The sequence below is a fragment of the Acomys minous genome, assembly GCF_964271855.1.
Source record: "Acomys minous genome assembly, chromosome: 3".
NCBI classification, from domain to species: domain Eukaryota; kingdom Metazoa; phylum Chordata; class Mammalia; order Rodentia; family Muridae; genus Acomys; species Acomys minous.
Genome location: NC_140485.1, coordinates 7457892 through 7479751, shown reverse-complemented (window position 1 = coordinate 7479751; position 21860 = coordinate 7457892). Strand labels below are relative to the sequence as shown.

General features: G+C 42.0%; 1 protein-coding gene across 4 annotated transcripts in view; it reads left to right on the top strand.

Annotated features, from left to right (window-relative positions):
• The window catches only part of MACROD2 (mono-ADP ribosylhydrolase 2), a 1913815-nt gene that overhangs the window by 1742319 nt on the left and 149636 nt on the right, over positions 1-21860 (top strand). For all 4 annotated transcript variants that reach the window (XM_084774709.1, XM_084774708.1, XM_084774707.1 and 1 more), the window contains exon 11: positions 3908-3991. In XM_084774709.1, coding sequence (XP_084630835.1) covers positions 3908-3991 — 84 coding nt within the window. The remainder of the gene's footprint in view (positions 1-3907; positions 3992-21860) is intronic.

Here is a 21860-nt window from a genome sequence, read left to right as displayed (position 1 = left end):
CCTGTGCATGAGTTGATTTTGTACAACTGACAAAGAAAAACTCTCCTTATGGAGGCTTCAATTAATCCTTACTGAAATAATAGAGCTAAAATTTAAATCCAAGTTTGTCTTACTCCAGAAGCATGTGTGCAATTAGCCTTTCGCTCCGGTCTCTAGACCCTTAGAACAAAGGGAAGTATAAGCATCTCAAATGGAGATCATAGGTCTTCAAGGTGACATTCTCCTCTTGAGAAGTGGAAGAAACAAAGTAACTTACATTTTTGGTTTAGTTTAGACCTTTCCAGTCCTTCAATCATGCTTAATTCAGGCACAGCAAATGGTTGCCCAGTTCCTTCCATCTCCATGGCCACACACTCTAGACTTGGACCAATCTGAACCAGCAGGGCTCCATCTACATCAACCAGCACAAGGCTGCTCATCTGGGGAAGGGGGAAAGGGAGCTTGTTCATGGCCAAGCTCCAGAGTCTAGTCTTTGCCAGAAACAGGCAACCTAGTGTAGTACTCATCAAGAAAGCCCATGAAATGGTTTCCAAGAAAACCTAAACGAGATTCTCTTTAGCTGCCTTCAGACCAAGAGGGAGTGACTCCCCTGCTGAGCCTCAGGTAGAAATCTTTGCATTCATGTGTATTAGTGATTTTTATCTGATACATATCCCTATGCCCATATACATTCCCAGTGGGCACCGGGAAGTGATCAAATATTCATAAATTTCATCCATGTCCTTATATGCAGGATGCTTTCCTGTCCATTGAACACCCAGGGAGTAGTTTAAAATAGAAAGTATTTGTATTTGGGGGTATTATAGAATCTTTTTTTAAAAAGTTCTTGTAACTTTATTTTTTTAATATATTTTATTAATTCATTCATATTACATCTCAATTGTTAGCCCATCCCTGTATCCTCCCATTCTTCCCTCCCTCCCATTTTCCCCTTACTCCCCTCCCCTATGACTGTGACTGAGGGGGACATCCTCCCTCTCTATATGCTCATAGGGTATCAAGTCTCTTCTTGGTAGCCTGCTATCCTTACTCTGAGTGCCACCAGGCCTCCCCATCCAGGGGACGTGGTCAAATATGGGACACCAGAGTTTGTGTGAAAGTCAATCCCCTTAAATGTAGGCAAACAGGTATCTTTGAAAACCTCACCTAGACCGTAAGGATTTCTATTAAGGTGGAAAATGACAAACTTGGAATATAAAACCCTCAGGTGTAAGAAACCCTGGTTTTAAGTGGCATTTTCATCTCTGGAGACTCTCACCTGGTCCCCAGGTCAGAAGGAGTCTTCACGGTACAACTGAGGCTAGATCTTCTAGTTGAGATGACAAAGTCACCTTGCCCATTTTGTGACTCTCAGTGGGCTGGATACTTGTATGCATCAAGCTGTTCGAAAGACCTCATTTCTGTTTTTTGTGAAACCTTCTAAGGCATATAAGCCACACCTGTGACGGAAATCTAGACGTTGCTAATGCAGTCCCCAGCAATATTTTTCACCCTGGCCATTATAATAACCTCAGCCATGACTGACTTGTTTGTCACCATATTAAAACCTAGCCTCATGCCCTAAACCTTTGTAGTTTATGATGCCAAAATTTTTAATAGCACATTTGATCAAATGTGGTTTTTTTTTAATTCTTATTCTTTTTCTTTCTTAATAGATGAGAGGGAAAAAGGGAGAAACGAGTTAAACACTGTTCCATAGTGTAATTTTAGAATTCTGGAATGAGGCAACAGCTGCTAAGAGAATGAGAATTAGGCATAGACCTATTATATCTTGGACATAAAGAAAGGCCCAGTGAAGCAAAAATAAAATAGACTATAAAATGAAATTCTCACTGCACTGCTCAACACCAAAGATGCAGGAGGGATTTGAAAAGAGAAGTGCCCCTTTTCTCACGGAACTTAGAATGGGTTGTGTGTGTGTATAAATGTACAATAAAGACATCAACAAGGGAACAAGATAATTCCAGATACAAGTGATGTGTTTTTGAAAAGCTTCCCTTATAGCCTTTTTACATTGTGTGGTCAGGGAAAGCCTTTGGGGGGGGGGGCGAGCAGGGCGCTGTGGGGAGGGACTGATTTAGTCTGAAAAACAGAGTGGAAAAAAAGAAAACTCGAAGCTCTGCAGAAACGTGTTGGAGGTACTGAAGTGGAGGATAGCAGCAAAAGGCCTGAGGCAGGGATCAACCTAACTGTGGGTCAAAAATAAAATAAACAGGGGCCAGAGAGGTGGCTCAGCAGTTAAGAGCACCGACTGTACTTCCAAAGGACCCAAGTTCAAGTCCCAACACCTATATGGCAGCTCACAACTATCTATAACTCCAGATCCAGGGAATCCTGCACCCTCTTCCGGCTTCTGTGGTCACCGTATATGTGGTACAGAGACATACATACATATAAAACATATATACATACCAACTGTAACAATAAAGGAAAAACATAGAAGGCAAATGAGAGATGAAATTATAGATGCCAATAGGACAAATGGTGCATGGTGCTCTAAAGTGAATGTGGACAAGGAACTTATTCTAAATAGTGATTTCAAACAGGTGGGCACACAGATCTGGGTTATGTTTTTAAAAGCTCACTGTGTGGAGAAGCAGAATAAGCGTTTTTTTAAAAGGAGGCTAGAGACGGGAAGTGAGAAAGAGTAAGAGGCGCTACTGACTCAGGTGCCAGGACAACTCATAATAGATGGGTCTAGTGTATGTTAGAGCTGGGATAGCATGATTTGTTGGCATGGGAGAGCAGGTGCGTGTAAGTTTGGGTGGTGATTCCTAGGTTTGGGTTTAAACTGGTTGGCAGGTAGCTCCAGACATGGAGCACCACAGAGAGAAGTTTGTACACATAATGTGTAGTTAGTGCTGGCTGGCTCTAGGTTTGAGGTTCCTGATATGGGTTGAGTGAAGAGAAGTCATTAACACTTGGATGCTAAGGCACGTCAGCCCCAAGCCTTGCGTCGGTTATAATAAGGATGGCTTAGGGACCTGGGACCTGTGAAGAAGGTCAGCTGATGGTGCCTTTAACATTAATTGAGGTCCAAGTCACCTCACAAAGGGTACCAGGACCCCAGAAAGTAGATTTCTTGGGTTCCCTGTTGACAGAGCTAGTAGGAAGATAGAGTATACAGGACTTCATTGGCACAAGCCAGATTATCTAGTCTTAGGGTACAGAAAGAGTTGTTAACAGGTTGGAAAATGGAATGGGAAAGCAAACAAAATGCATCCATCACTAAACCCAAACCACGCCATGATGAAGACAAGACTGGCTCTGTATCTCAGAGCTGGAAGCTTTCTAATCAGATGGCATGGACTGAGAACTGTGTCTCCAGACTCCCCTCAGTCTTTACTAGTCTCTATGGGTAGATTTAAGAAAACATTGAGAAAATTGTTAAACATCATACTTTAATTGGGGACATATGAGAGAGCTACTCAGAGTCTAGATTAAAAAAGAAGCCTGTTAAATAGAAGCATAATCTTTTCCAGTCCCCCTGTCACCTCAAAAATGAGATGGCAGCCTATTTCTTTTGCCCATCTTTGAGGACTAAGATGAAAGGTATAATTGTTCCTGCTGAGCAATGAGATGAAAACAGAATCTATTGGGCCTCTCTTATGGAGAATTATTCAATTTCTATAAAAGCCCTTGTGTATGATTTGGCACTTGTATTTCACTAATGATGTCTACAGAAAAAGATTGGAGCTTAAGTTTAAGTCTACATACTAGGATGGAGAAGCCAAGCTTCTTGCCAAAATTTAGTTCAGCCACAATAACAGGTGAGCTATAGTTAAGGCTCAGGAAGTGTGTTTATGGGGGGGAGGTTACTAAGGAGAAAACACCTTTAATTTTTAACACATTCTGAACCTTACTGGTAAATATTTAAATAAGAATTATTAAATCTTTGTATTTCCAGAAGGGCTAGAGCCTAAAGGCCTTTCTCCACCCCACAAGAAGAGTAAAGCGAAGAAACCAGAAAGTTCAAAAGACTCCAGTGAAGGTGAGTCCTGTGCCCTGGAGACAAGCTTTCATTTCATTTGAAAAACTGTGTTTATTCGTAAAGATTTAGAATCCCTAAGGGTTATAAATGCCAAATAACAATTCTATTATGCTTTCGCTTTATGTTCAGAATCTGTTGTGAATATGAGAAATCAGATTTGTTGGGTTAAAGAAAAAGAAAACATACAGGTTTTTATTAAAAAAAAAAAAAAAAAAAAAAAAAAAAGCCCTGTTCTCTACGTGGGCATATTTGTACCTCAATCAGGTGAAATTGTGTAAGTTGCATTAAAAGCAAGACGGTCTCAGATTATGTGGAACTTGGGGTCACAGCTTATGCATGATGATCAGTTCTGGAGCTATTATCTTATTGGAAACCTTTGTTTTTCTCATGAACATGTTTTCAGGCCTCCCAGAATCTTACTTCAGCAGCGATGCTGCAAACATCTCTCTCCTACTTTCTACAGGCCAGTATATCTGTGTGCTTTACAGTGAGTGGGCAAGCCTGCCGGGGGTTCAGGTTTCTGAAGGAATAATGCTGTTTTTAGTAGCCCTAGCACAGCACACCCACTTTCTTTGGAAGGTGGGTGGCATGTATTTTCAGTGCACAGCTTCGGAATGGTAGAGCGTGTATATCTTCTTGCCTGGAGTTCCAACTCCTTACTTGGCGAAATGAAGAGTTGGTCATGTTGCTGCTGTCACTTTAGGTCTTGATGAAAAATCTTCTTCTCCCCTATGGAAGGAGAAGCGTATATTTATCGTAGGGAAAGCTGGGAAGGAGACAAAGGGGAGGAGCGGAAAACAGAGCATGAGTGGGTGAAAGCAGAAGATGAAGCAAAGGGGATTAGCTGGGAAGAGTTTCCATGTGCTGTACAGCTTTAGAAAATGTGGGAAAGCTCTGAGCAAACGCTGACATCAGAGGAGCCTGGCTGTGAACAGGAGTGCCTGGGCTCTAGCCATCGGTGTCAGCTACGTGCTGCAGTGGATCCCTAAGTGGGGCCACTGGATGCTATCAGCCAGCTTCTAACCTAGCAGCAGGTCCTCGCTAGGAAAGAGAGCTTAAGGAGTGTACTGTGACTTTCCAGCATCCTGGCAAGTGTTGGAGACCAGCCGATAGATAACGACGCTGCTCTCACCCTCCTGCAGGCTAACCCAGCTGAGAAGGCTGAGCCCTAAGAAAGGTGGGATCAGGACATTGGCTTCGTCCCTAACGCAGACAAAGCAAAGCATCTGTTTCAACCTGCCCCACCTCTTCCTTCTCACACTGGGTTTTGCTTCTGAATTGGTGACCTCAATACACACGCAGAACAGAATAGGCCAGCTCTTCTCCGTAGGCAAGCGAGGTTGAGATCAAGGTGAGCCAGGGTTCTTCCTTCTCCCAGTGTCACTAAAAAGAGAGAAATAGAAAGGGACACAGCAGAGGATGGTCGAGGACTGAAGGACGGGCATTTCCTACAAATGGTAACGAATAGAATAAGGAGCAGCTGGCAGAGGTCTGGCATTCTGTTAGGGACGGAAGTCACGCTATGACCATCTCAGTATTCAGCAACGTGGGAGGCTAAGCACTATACTCATTCACGGGATTGTGACTAAGTAGTTAGAACAACTTGCAGAACACTTAGAGCTGTGGTAAAGGCCAGCGGCTCTGCCTTGCGTCAGATGGCAAGCCTTGCTAGCATCTGAAGAGGAGACGTAAGAGTATCCTTCTCACAGTAACTGCGTCATTTTCTCAGCGGTGTCTGAAGATCAGGATTGCTAAGAGTTGGGGACAAAAACCACCGTTGTTTTTCCTGGAGAGGCTACCCCTTTACAAGATGGTTCCCAATCAATGCATACTTTCCAATGGGTTTCCAAAGCTGGAGTCTATTGTCAGCATAAAATGTAGACATGCTGTGACTGCTTCCAAGCGACTCCTTGTGACTCCTTAAAGCTTCATTTACTTCCTTGTTAGGCATTAAGTTGCCTTGTTGAGGAGATGGCCTTGCTGAGGAGATGGCCTTGCTGAGGAGATGGCCTTGCTGAGGAGATGGCCTTGCTGAGGAGATGGCCTCCCCTAACCTTACTATGACTCAGTGGTACAGCGTCACTGCCCCCAAACATAGGATCTGAGAATTGGCCCTGAGCCATAAGACCTGGGAGATAATGTGATAAATGTTTGTTACCAGGGACATTCTAACAGCAGTGTCATGGTGAAATGTAAATGCTAGTCACTCCACAACCATGGATACAATGCTTCATCCCTATCACACTCTCAAAGGTAAATAAAATCAGTAAATCCCAGAGAAAGGGTGGAAAAAAAAAGTGAATCAAACAGGCAGGAGCTAATGGACCAGGAAATGGCTCTTATCTATCGTTTCATTTATTTTGACAATAATGTATGTACCTGCACCCATACACGGCCCCGTGCACACATTTTATTCCTCTCATAAGTCAGAGAAGTGGCCAATCTGTCTCACATGTCTGGAAGGAGAATACTGTTCCCCAGGTGGAGGGCGCATCACAGTGTAGACCACGCCCTTGTTCCTGCTGTGTCCTCCAAGTTTAGAGCTTGCAGTAGTTTCAATCTTACTGTTCTTTCTCCCCACCTCCCTTCTAAATGCTTTTGGCATTTTTATTTATAAGTCCCTCAGCTTAACACCATGTGACATAACCCAATCTTATTTTTCTCTTCCCTTAGTTCTCTGCTTGACTTCCCACCCTCATAGTGATGGCAGGCTATCAGGACTCATCCTCAGAAAGAGTCAAAGGAAACAAACTCACTGAAATGTTCCAGTGTGGTTTAATCATAACTGTATTTAGATCCAGAAGAATTCAGAATGTTCTTTATACCAAGCACAAGCTGCAAATGTTTCTTTTTTTTTAAAGATTTATTTATTTATTATTTTTTATACTTATTTACTTTTATTCTTTATGAAAATTCCAAGGCACCCTCATTTTCTTTTTTTTCTCCTTTATTAATTTATTCTTGTTACATCTCAGTGGTTATCCCATCCCTTGTATCCTCCCATTCTTCCCTCCCTCCCATTTTCCCCTTATTCCCCTCCCCTATGACTGTTCCTGAGGGGCATTACCTCCCCCTGTATATGTTCATAGGGTAACAAGTCTCTTCCTGGTAACCTGCTGTCCTTCCTCTGAGTGCCACCAGGTCTCCCCCTCCAGGGGACATGGTCAAAGGTGAGGCACCAGAGTATGTGAGAAAGTCATATCCCACTCTCCACTCTACTGTGGAGAGTGTTCTGTCCATTATCTAGATCTGGGTAAGGGTTTAAGGTTTACCGCCTGTATTGTCCTTGGCTGGTGCCTTAGTTTGAGCGGGACCCCTGGGCCCAAATCTGCCTATCATAATGTTCTACTTGTAGGCTTCTAGGACCCTCTGGATCCTTCTACTTTGCTATTCTCCCATGATTCTCTCATCTAGAGTCCCACTAGAATGTCCTCCCCTCTGTCTCAGTTTCCTGGTAAGTAAAGGCTTTCGTGGGACATGCCCCTTGGGCTAATATGCAGATATAAGTGAGTATATACCATTTGAGTCTTTCTGCTTCTGGGTTAACTCACTCATTATGATCATTTCTAGCTCAATCCATTTATCCACAAATTTCGGGAATTCCTTGTTTTTAATAGCTGAATAGTATTCTATAGTGTAAATGTACCACAGTTTCTTTATCCATTCTTCTATTGAGGGACACTTCGGCTGTTTCCATGTTCTGGCTATTATGAATAAGGCTGCTATGAACATGGTTGAGCAAATGTTCTTGTTGTGTGCTGGAGCATCTTCTGGGTATATTCCAAGGAGTGGAATAGCTGGGTCTTGAGGAAGCCCTATTCTCATTTTTCTGAGATAGCACCAGATAGATTTCCAAAGTGGTTGTACTAGTTTGCATTCCCACCAGCAATGAAGGAGTGTTCCTCTATCCCCACATCCTCGCCAGCATGTGGTGTCGCTTGAATTTTTGATCTTAGCCATTCTGATGGGTTTAAGATGGAATCTCAGAGTTGTTTTGATTTGCATTTCCCTGATGATTAAGGAGGTTGAGCATTTCTTTAAGTGTTTCTCAGCCATTTGATATTCCTCTGCTGAGAATTCTCTGTTTAGTTCCAAGCCCCATTTCTCAATTGGGTTATTTGGTTTGGTGGTGTTTAATTTCTTGAGTTCTTTATATATTTTGGATTTTAGACCTTTGTCAGATGTAGGGTTGGTGAAGATCTTTTCCCAGTTTGTAGGCTGTTGCTTTGTTCTCTTGACAGTGTCTCCTGCCTTACAGAAGCTTCTCAGCCTCATGAGGTCCCATTTATTAATTATTGACATTAATGCCTGGGCTGTTGGTGTTCTGTTCAGGAAGTTGTCTCCTGTGCCAATATTTTCCAGGCTCTTCCCCACTTTTTCTTCTAAATGACTTAGTGTCTCTGGTTTTATGTTGAGGTCTTTAATCCACTTGGATTTGAGTTTTGTACAAGGTGACAAATATGGGTCCAGTTGCATTTTTTTACGCATAGACATTTATTATGTATACAGTGTTCTGCCTGCATGTGCATCTGTAGACCAGAAGAGGGCATCAGATCTCATTATAGATGCTTGTGAGCCACTATGTGGTTGCTGGGAATTGAACTCAGGACCTTTGAAAGAGTGGCCAGTGCTCCTAACCTCTGAGCCATCTCTCCAGCCTGCTGCAAATATTTCTCTAACATACCCAAGTCTACCCAGTCTGTTAATGTCATCATTTCTTTTCTCTTAGAAAATATATAGCATGGGTAGTCCTCCTCACCTCCTGACTTCTAGATATTATTTTCAATGTTTTAAAAATTGTGTCTGCTTCTATATGGGTAAGTCCATGTCAGTGAGGGTACCCTACAGAGGCGCTGGATTCCTGCAGCTGGAGATATGTGAGCATTCAGACATGGAAACCAGGACCTGAACTTGGGTCCTCTGGAAAAGCAGTGTGTGCTTTTAAATGCTGAGTTGTCTTTATGTACCCCAGCACTGGTTTTGTATAAGAGAAAATGTTAACATCATTAGAACTTTAATTGAAGCATTACTATTTTAGTAAATATTTTACTAAAATATTGACCATCAAAAAAATCAGTGTCTGAATACACCCTTACACTTGGGTTTTTTTTTTTAATGCAATGAGTTTTTATAAAGCAAAACAAAATGAAATCTGTTTTGACTGACAGCTTATGGCCACATGGTAATACCATGCCAGGTACTATGCCAGGCAATACTATGACATTATTGGCAGTTTCAGACCACCAACTGAATTTCTAGCATCTGGTAACACACCCAGAACCAAATATAATAGAATTAATGACAGTGTGTGTGTGTGTGTGTGTGTGTGTGTGTGTGTGTGTGTGTGTTAATAACAATTGATTCATTCTAAAGTCTATTTTTTCTTACAAAATAATTTAAACAGTTGACACCATTATGGGAAGCTTTAATAGAAATGCTTTACACAGTCTTCCTCTGTCCTGTCTATTATATATTTATAACTTCTCTTTGGTGAAAGTCTCTGGCTTTATTGATGAAGTAAATGTGGTTAATTTGGTATTTTTATTTATTTATTTTCTAAACAAACAGTTGAAGGTAATGGCTTCATGTGACATTTCCAGGCTATTTCATCTGAACTGTCCCCATTCCATGCTTGCTGAGAAGTAATATCCCCTTTAACTGTTGCTTTTCTGTCTCTTTTCACCCTCCGGCTGCTTGCACGAGGTACCCCGTGCCTTTTGTGTAACATGGTTTCAATGTGATGTAGTTAGAGACACAGTTCTTATTATGGCTTTTTGGTATCTGCTGAATTTCTTGGGTTCAAGGGTAGGCATCTTTTGTTACTTTTAAAACCATACAGTCTTTTCCTTGCCAAATATTAAAATATCATCCCATTGCTGCTGTCTACTATTCCCCAGTACTTTCTGGATTCTAGCCATGTTGGACGTCACCCCCCATAAACTCACACTGCTTTTCTCTGCCTCTTCTCTCTCAGCTGCCTTCTAGTTAATTTTTCAAGTCTGTTACTAAGTTTTCTAATTTTCTACCAAACCCTATTCAGTATGGTGTTTAGTTCACTTAATGTCTCATTATAGTACCTTCCTGCTTTTTTTTAAACAGTTTTATTTACAAATACATTTAGTCATTCTTTGCTTCAACTGCACTTAAAATACCACTTTCCATAAGCTGTGTCTGGCTTCACTGCTCATGTCTGTTTCTGCGGCTTTTGCTTCTATAAGGTCATGTTTACGTTAATTTCTTTTTCATTTTCATTTTCTTTTTGGCATTTTCTTGGACTTTCATTTGTGGGGATTTTTTAAATTCAGTTTATGAGCTCCTTCATTTATATGTGGCTTTCTGATATTTCTGAAGATACCAACATAGGAAGACTCTAAATACGTATTTGATTTACAGTTTTATTTGCTATTGTTTATGCATGAATAATTGCATAGACTGTATAAAATTCTAAGATTGATATGGGAAAAATTTCCACCATACTCATGACCCAAGCACGGCCTCTCTACACGTTACATCTCTAGCTCATTGAGACCGAGTGGTCCTTGCAGTAGACTTTAGTCTGTATCATTGGCATCACCAGGGGGTTATGTTTGACAAGTACACACTAAGACCTCATCCCAACACAGCAGGTTCAGAAACCTGGGCTGGGCCCAGAAACCATGTTGCTTGCAACCTTCCGGGTCATTTGGATGTGCTCTGGAGCTTCTAGCAGCATTGTTCTCCAGCATAATCCACATGGGTAGAAGATTCTTCCAACTGTCTGCATTTAAATGAAGTCAAATCCTTTCAGGTCTGATGTCTTTAGAAGCTCCTTTATAGCAAAGTCAGCTCAGCTATGTAGTCAAGGATTCCCTAAAACATTGATTAAAAAGATAGATGTGTGCTAGATATAGATAACACACACATACAAATATGAATGTATGTGTGCATGTATGTATGTATGTATGCATGCATACCTATACATGTACATGCACATTGTATCCTCTGTTACAGACACATACAAAGGTTTTCGTTTGTTTGTTGTTTGTTCTGTTTTACTTCTTTGCCCCCCCCCCGTGTGTATGTGTGTGTGTGTCTGTGTGTGTGTATGTGTTAATAGACCCAAGAAATTATCTTTGCTGAGGGGATTATTTTTAAACATATGCATGCTTAAATATAACATATATATTATATACAGCAAGTATATGTTATATATACACACATTTATAAAATAAAAGCAGATTTTTACCTATGAAAATTACTAGACTGTGCCACTTTTCCATCATATTCTTACAAACTGCACTACTGCTTTGACTCCTGCTCCACGGTTGCCTCTGCAGGGAATATTCAGCAAGTGTTCACAGATTGCTCCTTCTTCAAGAAATCTCACTCTTGTGATCCTAAATCAGCATTATATTGCCTATTAAAATATGAATGATCTCTTCAGCCAGGTGAAAGTCTTTGTGGAAACATTTTCGGAAACAGGAAAGCATGATATTAGTTTGAATATTCTGTTAGCATTAGAGTTATTAACTCTTACTAAATTCATTTTTCCCCGAGTCCTTGAACATGTACCTCATATTTCCTAAGGGGCAGAGATTTCTCTCTGCTCTATTATTTCCCTTGCATATTATATTATTGTGTGACACGCTGTTTGGAGAGTGGTTAGACGGACGGGGCATTCTATCTTTCAGAGTGCCGTGCAGCAGTTCATGCATTATATTCGTAAGCATGATCTTTAATTTAATTTTTTTGACAAGTGCAGTGAAGGGTAAAATCAAGCAGTCATAATTCTGACTTTGCCATCACTCAAAAAAGCTCAGACTGACCAGCTCTGAAGAAGCAGAAACGAGGGAGAGCGACAGCTTTTTCACAAAGAAAAGCTTTGTTTCACCATGTAGATTTTAAAATACCATGAGTTTAGGGCTGGAGAAATGGCTTAGCCATTAAAGGCTAGGCTCAAAAACATGAGAGTAAATAAAGCACTACGAGTTTAAACAAACTAAATTTCTGTGGCAAAACTTAGAATTCAATAAATGTCTCCACCACCATCTTACTTTCGATTTCCTCTCTGTTGCCCACGATTTGGGACCACTTGGAGCTTTCCCCTGTCAGCAGAAACAGCCAAGGATCCATTTGGTTTATCGGCTGCGCGTTCCACGGTTGCCCAGTCCACGCAGCTTTGGGCATGATGCAGGATTAACGTTCCTATTCCAAATCAAACTTAGAAAATGTCAGCCCTGTGGTGTTCTCTGCAGCTAGAAGGCTGAGCTTGCCAGGGGAGAGGAGCCACGTGTCTTGTTTGACCAGGAGGCATTCCAGTTTTCCGTGCTTACGCCATTGTCATTTGTTAAGACCATTCCCCCTCATGTTTGGAGGGATCCCACGTAGGTTGATAAGATAGATGGCCCCTGCTACCCATAAACACTTGAGTAAAATAGGTGCAGACTTCTTGCCTTTTCAAATGCTGGCCTCCTTTCTGGGAAGTTTTTCTAACCTGGGGCTCATGTTCCTGTGCACTAAATGGAAGGAATAACCCTGCGTGGTGTGACCTCAGGGAGACTTGACTAAGATGTTACGTAGAAATTACCCGGCCTATGTGCTAAGCAGAGCTCAAGCTAGTGGCTTGAATCATAGTGAAATTTTTTTTTAAAAAAGGAAAGTGCCCGCCCACAAAAATCAACTTGTTTTATTTATTAATCTTTGAAACTTCTCTTAACATGATCAAAATATTTTGTAAGTAAAGTAAGGCTTCAAACACACTGACTCATTCTCCTATCTCACTGAGCTTTCCCTGAAGTTCATTCACTCGGCAGCCCCTCCCCCACGCCACTGCGTTAGTTAAAAATAGACCCTCTCCCAGTCTGTTCTCGCCTTCAGATGTCTTCAAGTTATGCTTCCCAAGAAAGCAGTTTAACCAAACGTTTTCACAAGTGCACGGAATAGGTCCCCCCCCCCCCAGTTTCCACTTGCTGCTTCCAAAACTTCAGGGAGAGCACAGACCAGGTCAGGGATCGAAGGACAAGTGGTCTTTGGTTATGGGTATTCAAGCATACCTTGCTGCTGAGATTGTCATCCTTAACCCTCCAGATCTCCTGCTCCGTAAGATGCTGGGAGCAGGCTTTCTCTTCTGCCTGTGCTCCTGCTCTCCTAGGTGAGTGCTCCTCACAATGTGGTTGATAGAACTCTACAGTGGCATCCTCTAAAGCCAGGATATTTGTGAAGCTGAATGACTTTCACACAGAGGTGGGTGTGCTACCTGAAATCCCAACCTGCCTGTAACACAGAATGGGTGCGGTCCTCTGCAGGTTAGCTAAGAGATGGTACCAAGGTTCCCTACAGTATCCTCCCTCCAGATGTGTCAGCATAGGTCCCCACCTTCCAGGTGGAGTTTCTCCAAGCACATAACACACACCCCTTTGTTGATTGCTATAGTAGTCCTCCCATTCTGTAATTTTATTTTGTCAGATTTTAAGTCCTCATGTTTAACCATGGCCTGAAGATATTAAGTGGAAAGAAATCCAGAAATAAGCAACCTCATACATTTTAAATAACTTTTACTATGATATGTTATAATTATCCTATTTTACAAGTCAGAATTTTTAACCTCTTATTGTGTCTACCTTATAAATTATTAAGCAAGAAAATAGCTGAGTGCAGAGATTATTTTCGGTGATTTGGATGCTATGGATTCTGATGCATTTATTTCCCCCATGAAAGGTGTTTCACTGCCATCACATTGTTGGTTTCAACCAGCACCTTCCCTATTAAGTGATGATCGTGCATGACTGCTTACAAACAGAAACAGTATTGGATTTTCACATTAGGGTTTGCATTTTTTATCTCATAATCTCAGTTTTCTATTGCAATGAAGTTGTGTGTGTGTGTGTGTGTGTGTGTGTGTGTGTGTGTGTGTGTGTGTGTGTTTACTGTACCAGAGAGAGCCAAAAAAAAAAATTGTCCACACATGTCAGCGTTAGCTGGACACACAGCACAATCTCCCTAGCCTAGCTCAAGTGTGGCTTGTCGCGGTGTCACTCTGAGGAATGACCTCACCCTCGGAGCTCACTCTGCCCGAGGAGCGATGCACAGGAACCCAGGGCACACTGTTCTCCTTGGGCACAAATGCTAGCAAATCCACTGGAATCATCTGTCATTATCCCATCCTGAGGATTCTCTGCTCAGCACTGGCACCCTTTGCCCCTGGCAGGAAGAAGGAAGGGACACTGCTTGTGAGGAAATGGAGAGAAGAAAGAAGGAAATGCCAATGCAGGGGAAAGGCAGGGCAGTTATGCTGGGTGCTTCCTAAACACCTGCCATCTGCTCTTCTTGGGAGACTTGTTTATTCTAAGGCAGCCAGCGTGGCCAATGCTGATGGTAGAGACTTGGCAACGAGGTCCACCCTTCGGCAAGTCAGGAAGTGCACGTGGCTGGATTAAGAGTAACATTCCTTCTGGGAATTCCCAACAAACAATCTGCAAGTACAGTTACAAAACAAGAAGCAAGAAACAGAACTAAACTTTCTTCCCACATAATTTAAGGGTCAGTTGTCAAACGTCTGGCATCCCTCATCTTCTGATATCTTAGTAAGGATCTTCTGGGTACATGGCAATTCCTCTTATGAAAGAACAAAAGCAAGGGGCTTGGAGGCAGCTTGGTGAGTAAAGTGTTTTGCTGTGCAAATGTTAAGACCTGAGTTCACATCCCCAACATGCATGTAACACCAGCAATGGAGAGATGGGGGTGGTTAGGGGACAGAAATAGGTGTCTCTCGGGGGCCTTGTGGCTAACCAGCCTACACAAATGTCCAGCTCCAGATTCAGTGAGAGTCCCTTTCTTAAAAACTAAAATTGTACAAGCAAATGAAGATAATATCTGACATCAGCTTCTGGCTTCCACATGTGCCTGTAAGGATGACTACACTTGTACAAACACACACACACACACACACACACACACACACACACACACACGAATATATACACTGATACACCACCAGCAGCATGAGCACTGACAGAGTTCTGCTTTCAGACCCTAACAAGGTTTCATTATTGTTACTATCACTAAAGATATTTTTTATAAGCCAAAGATCCTCTGCAAAGCCAAGGGTCCTACCTCATCGTCATGTATCCTTGTCCCCCAGCCTGCAACAGATCTTCTGATATAATTTGAGTGTAGGATTCTTGACATTTTTTAACACTGTAGGACAGTTGCAATGTATGGTATTTCTAGCTTGTTTGTTTACCTCTTGTTTTTCCATGACAGGAGTCAACCTAAGCATCTTTGCAGTCCTCTTCCATAAATGACTGGAGTTTTTTGTTTTTGTTGTTTTCAAAGCATTTTCTGTGATGTGCATGACGTCAGTGTGTCTCAATAGGATACTGCTCATTTGATTATGATGGTGTCTAAGAGGCTTTTTCCTGGGTAGCTATTTTATACTCTGGAGCTGATGGGTCTCATTCAGGAAACTATAATGAAATCATAACCATTCAAACTGCATATTACTTTTTGAACTTTTTATTAAATAATTGATTAATGCATTCATTTATATTATCATGGATCCCTGATTTCTTATTGCCCTAGATTTGACATTCATTGAGTCTTGTAGAGGTTTCCCTGCTTTAATGTATATTTAGAAATAAGTTTTGGGTGGTAGCTGTGTGGGTCACTATTGGAAAGCCATTATCAGCTGATCTTACTGGTTAAATATGAAGAACCACCTCACAAGATGAGGCCTTCTCTCTGACTTCTTCTCATTGCCATATACATGGTCTTCTTGAGAAACTTTCATTATTGCTGTAATAACTACAGTAGGTTGCCCAACTCTGGTTGAACTTTCCAGAACACCATTCATGTGAGGTTGAGAGACAGCGACGCAGTCTGGCATTCAGGGTTTCAAGAGGTCTCCCTCTGTTGTATTGTCAAATTTTGTTTTTTCATTGTATACTATGAAACAAATTAATAATGGGTTAATGCACGTTTGTAGATTTAAACATGTCAATTTATGTAGATATAGTTTCTATTTTTGTGAAAATAATATATGTGAGACAAAGATCATTTCTACATTGTCAAAGATCATTAATCATCATTTCTTTCTCTGTCTCTGTCTCTCTATGTCTCTCTGTCTCTGTCTCTCTGTCTCTCTGTCTCTCTGTCTCTCTGTCTCTCTGTCTCTCTGTCTCTGTCTCTCTCTCTCTGTCTCTCTCTCTCTCTCTCTCTCTCTCTCTCTCTCTCTCTCTCTCTCTCTCTGTGTGTGTGTGTGTGTGTGTGTGTGTGTGTGTGTGTGTGTGTGTGTGTGTGTTTTACATGTACCATAGTACTTATGTTGAGATTAGACAGTTTTGGAGTTGGTTCTCTTTTTTTCACCATGTTCATCCTAGGAATTGAACTCAGGTCATCAAGATTGGCAGCAAATGCTTTTATCTGCTGAGCCACAGCAAGATTCATTGTGATATGGAAGCAATTCTGCTATTTCTTGCTGGGCTTTTGCCAAGATGATGAGTCCCGAGATGAAGCAACTGTCTAGCTCTGTGTCTACACATCAAGATGTATTTTAGTAAGGCCTGCATGGGCAACCCCTCTGCTCCTACTTCCAAATCACTCTCCACCCTGTTTTATATTTTGAAATCAATGCCCTCTTTACTGGACTCACTCTCCTTTTAGCTTTGGGTTGTTTATCCAGTTTCTTGATTTTTTCATGGTTCCTATGGAGGAGCTGTAGACTTTTTTGTTCTTTGTTAATGAAATTTTCATAGCATAACTACATGGTACATGTTTTATATTTCAGTCTTTTGGCAAGCATAGAATTTGGAGTAATTAAGAATTTTTGTTTTGTTTCAGTGTGTGTGCGTGTATGTGTGCATGTGTGTGTTTTACCCTGCCAATGAACAAATGTCTGTCTCTCATTTAGAAGTCATAGGCCATCATAGTTGTAACTTGTTGTGGGAGACTAGTGGGGTCATGTTGGGAGCATGGCACAGAGGTCCTTGCACCCACAGATCTCCAGGAAAACCAGGAATATTAACCAAATACGATTGTCTTTCCAATGAGAAAGATGAAAACTCTGTTCTTCCATCCAGAAAGCTGAGATTCGGCAGTCATTAAGAGTCTGGTGATCTACATTATCTGATGGACCAGGCCATATCAAGCTCCCACAACCAGGACCAAAGGTAGCTAATAGCTTAGTACAGGTAGGGTATCTCTAGAACCCATCTTCTTGGAAGAAATGACACCTTGAGTTGAGTTTCAATGTAGCTGTGTTTCCTTTGTGCAATGGGATTGTATCACACCAGGAAACTTTTTTCAAAGTTATGCTGGGCTTAAAAACATAGTACTAAAGTCTGATCCAGGTTGACAAAGCCAATCTTCACGCAGTTTCCTTCTCTGTAGGACACCTGCAGGGATCCCCTCTGGGTCAGGGGAAGAGCTTCCGAGCATTCATTCTCCTTGTCCAGCCAGCAAACACCATCTTCCTGAGGCAACTTGCAGGTGGCTCTTTCCACCTCCAGTTATTGTTCAGTATGACCCACCTCCAGCGCTAAAGGCTCCCTCTTCTGTTAGTCCTGGGGATCCGTCACCAAGGTTCATTGCCCTCCTTGATTCTGCTACATCGGTTAACCTTCCCCTTCATTAAGCTCTTCACACTCTTGAGTGCACCCTCACTTCTCTTGGGGACCCTGGCAGTTCTCTTCCTGTTGCCATCCTCATCACCTCCTGGACCTTGGCTTCCGAAGCTCCCTCCAGCCACACACTGACTCACCTCTCTTTTTTCCCCTTGCTGGAGTCTTTTTCTTGTTTTAAACCATACTCGGCAGCTATGTTTGTCTTTCAAATTGTGCCTCTGTGTTGGTAGCTCAGCTTTATGTCCACCTGTGCTGTCAATTTGACACAAATTTAAATCCTGGAAAGAAAGACCTTCAGATGAGAAAACGCCTCCATTAGATTGGCCTGTAGGCAAGTCTGTGTAGAGCATTTTGTGGATCAATGATTGATGAAGGAGGACCCGGACAAGTGTGTGTGGTGCCATACTGGGCAGATACTCCTAATTGTTGTATTGTTATATTAGTCAGTTTCTCTAAAGTAACAGGATTTATAGGATGAATATGTGTTCCATATATATACATACACATATATATTCATTCTATATATTATATATGTGGAATTTAATAATACTGCAGTCTTACTAAATCCGACAATGGCTGGCTATCAATGGAAAATTCAAGAAGCCAGTGGCTGCTCAGTCTACAAGGTTGAGTGTCTCAGCTGGTCTTCAGTTATATGCTGGAATCCTGAACAAGCGGGTTTTAAAGCCAGTAAAGGAATGGATGTGCTAGCAAGGTGAGGGTAAGCAGACAAAGAGCAAAGGCTTCCATCTTCCATGTCTTTGTATAGGGGCCCAGAAGAAGACAGGGCCCAGGTTAAAGATGTATCTTCCTGTCTCAAGATCTGGATTAAAGGCAGGCCTTTTCTCAGCTTGAAAGATCTGAATTAAAGGTATGGCTTTCCTAACTCAAATATCCAGATTAGATTGGGTCTTCCCACTTCAAATATAGAAAAAAAAATCCCTCCCTCACAGGTATGCCCCTTATTTGGGGGTTTTAGTTCCAGACGTGGTGAAGTTGATAACTCAGAAGAGCCATCACAGTTTTGTAAGAATGCAAGGTGAACAAGCCACAAAGAGCCGCAGGCTTTTCTCTATGGCCCCTGCTCCAGTTCCTGCTGTGGCTGCTCTCGCTGGTGAACTAGGAGCTATAAATGTAAATAAACTTTTTCCTCACCAGGTTGTTTTGGGTCATGGTGTTTTATTCCAGCAGTAAACAGCAAATCAGAACATCACTACAGGATGTTTTTTCATTCTGTTGGCTGAGATTGCTAACAATTCCTCTCAGGTTCTAGGGGAGAGAACAGAGGCCCTACTCCTTGATGAAGGCAAAGCCACATTTTCAAACAAGAAATAAGCAAACAAAAAAGAAATATGGACTAGAACGTGAACTGCTGCTGCTGCTGCTGCTGATGATGATGATGATGATGATGATGATTTTTTAGGGAAACATGCCTACTCCAATGTCTACCATACACTCAAAATTAAGTCAATAACCGTAAACATTTGTGGAATAAGTTCAGAGGATAAGATTGGTTCCTGCAGCCAGGCAGTGGTGGCGCACAACCCAGCACTCAGGAGGCAGGGGCAGGTGGATCTCTGTGAGTTCGAGGCCAGCCAAGGCTACACAGAGAAACCCTGTCTTGAAAAACAAACAAAAAACCCCACAAAAACAAAAAGATTGGTTCCTGCGAAGGGATAGTAAGCAAAAGATACAGAGATTTGATGTTGAGGAGATCACTGTGCATTGAGCCAGGTCAATAAAAGCTGCAGCTTCCTGTCTGTGATGACTAAACTGACTAAGTCTCTGGTGCCTGTCATCTGAAGGATGTAATTTTATGATCCTGATGATCCCTTCCCCCTGGTTCTGCAAAAGGTTGAAATTCAGTCAGACAGCCACAGACTCATCATTTCTGTTTCCGGTTTAAAGCCATTCTTCCACAAAATCTGCTGACTCTAAATCCCATTGCTTTTGCTGAGAGGACAGTCACACTCTGCTGTCTGTGCAGCTCTACTGAATCAAGCGTGAGCTCCAAGTCTTCCACGGCATCCAGGCTTTTTTCAAGAGTTATTCTTCCTTGGTGTATGAAAATTTGCATTTTCAATGTGTGCCATCAGCAAAGTACTGGGAAAATGGAGATTGTGTGATGCAGCCAAGTCAGAGGAATTGGTGTGTGTGTGTGTGTGTGTGTGTGTGTGTGTGTGTGTGTGTGTGTGTGTGTGTGTGTTTATATCACAGTTCTTTTTCTCTAAGAGGTTTTGAGAGTGGATGGCATAAGATCATGATCCAGTGCATGGGTTCATTGAAAAGAAATGGGAAGCCATATGAGAGGCAATCTCAGAACAGCTGCTGCAAGTTCTTAGAAAGTGATGTCATACCCAGCTACACTTAGTAGGCTCTTTCTAATGATGGCTGAAGCTCTGATATGAGCACACGAGATCTTACACATTACATCAGTGGTTTTTCAAGTGTCCGGAGTATTAATGGTCAGGAGTCAAGTGTGAGAAGGGTAAGGAGCCTACTGTGTAGTTACTGCAAGCCAGGAGACTCACTCAAGGACAGAAAAGCCATTTCAAAGGCTGTGAGAGAAATCTGCACCTGAAGAGTTCACATTGCCATTGGCTCAGACAACTCAGCCATTGCAAGTCTCTCCTTTTTTGCTCTCCACCTCCATCTTTGTCTCCTGCCTGCCTCTTTCTCGGTAAATCCTCTTGCGGATAACCTACCTCTCTGCGGCATCTCATCTGCCCAGGGAGAACTACCTACTATTTCTCAATAGTTTCAGTGAAAGTGCTGGGGCTGTGTTTTGTTATCTCTGATTGGCTAAATTTGGTCAAGTGTCTACGTCTGAACTTACCTCTGTGGGCCAGGGGTACTCAATGTTCCATGTAGGCCTGGGACCCAGGCAACTCTGGGTTTGGGAACGGGAAAAGAGAAAAGCATGGTCCACTACATTTGGATTCCTGGGTTAAAAGTAGAAGCTGTATGGTTCTCTAGAGAAAAACAAAGCAGCTATCAGTTGGAAAAATGGATGGTTTGTTTGTTATCCACTGGCATAAAATATGAATTCGTAGTCAAAATTTTGTGTCCTATGCCTTTTTTTTTAATAAGAGAGAAAATAAGAACTGAGGCCGTAATGCTATATGTAATGAAATAGTTTGCTGTCTGTCCCCCAACCCCATTTCCACTCTTGCTCAATCATCTTAACAGATTAAAGCAGTGGTGACCCCACTTCAAAACGCCACATTGACAAGTGGGGGTGTGCAGAAAGGCTGTAGAAAAGTTATACCCAGCCAGTGACAAATGTGAAGTGCTACACAATTACTGTCAAGAGAAGGCAAACAGAGCAAGGAAGGATCAGAGAAATGGTAAAGGTGAGAGGAGCAAGGGGACACCAAGGGAAGCAAAGGCAAAACAGCAGCGATGCAGGCCACGACTCTGATGTCCAGGGTGAGTCCACAGGGAAAGATTTAAAGATGAGGTTTTGGGAGGAACTTGAGTGTAGAATAATGTGAGACAGACTCAAAGAACTGAACAGGACTGTTAGCTCAAAAGAGCACAGCTGGAAGGCAGTGTGGAGCTAAACTTCGAAATTTTGGCGGTTCGACTTTTAAATGTCATCCTGTATTTCCAAGCAATTTGATGGTGGGTTAAAAGAACACCAAAAGCACTGGTTATGACTGGCTTCATTCTCAGGGCCAGGCACTGGGGAAACCTGAGCTTCTGTTGACTCAGAATTCGATGGGTGGTATGGTAACCTTGTCTTAGATGTTTATGCATTGGCAGCCACACAGAATTACTTCCCTCTTGGTGTTTAGGTACCGGATTTCCTTGTCTGGTGCCCCCATTAAATTACAGAGGGCTGGAATGTGCCAACTGCTAATAATGTTACCAACAGCACAGTTCAGTAACGAGGGCCCCTTTGCGCCGTATCTCTGTTCATATTTCCCTATGGATACATCTCAGGAGACAGACATTAGAAGGAACGTGAAGGGCAAAGTTATGGGCTTAAGACCTTATTTTGAGATTCAGACATGTATCTTATAAAGCTGAATCCTCCTGAGGTTTTGCTTTTTAAAATGTGTTTGGTTGACATTCTATTGCATTTCTAAGTGTGACAGGTTTGAAGAAGTCTAGTTCTACTGACCACAAATTTAGGAACTGGTGAAATATGACCAAAACATCACATCTCTTAACAGCCAAAAATGCCTTCAATGGGTTACTGGGATGCCAAAATATTGATTATTGGAAAAGGGAATGTGAAACAAATGAATCCCTAAAAAGAAATATAC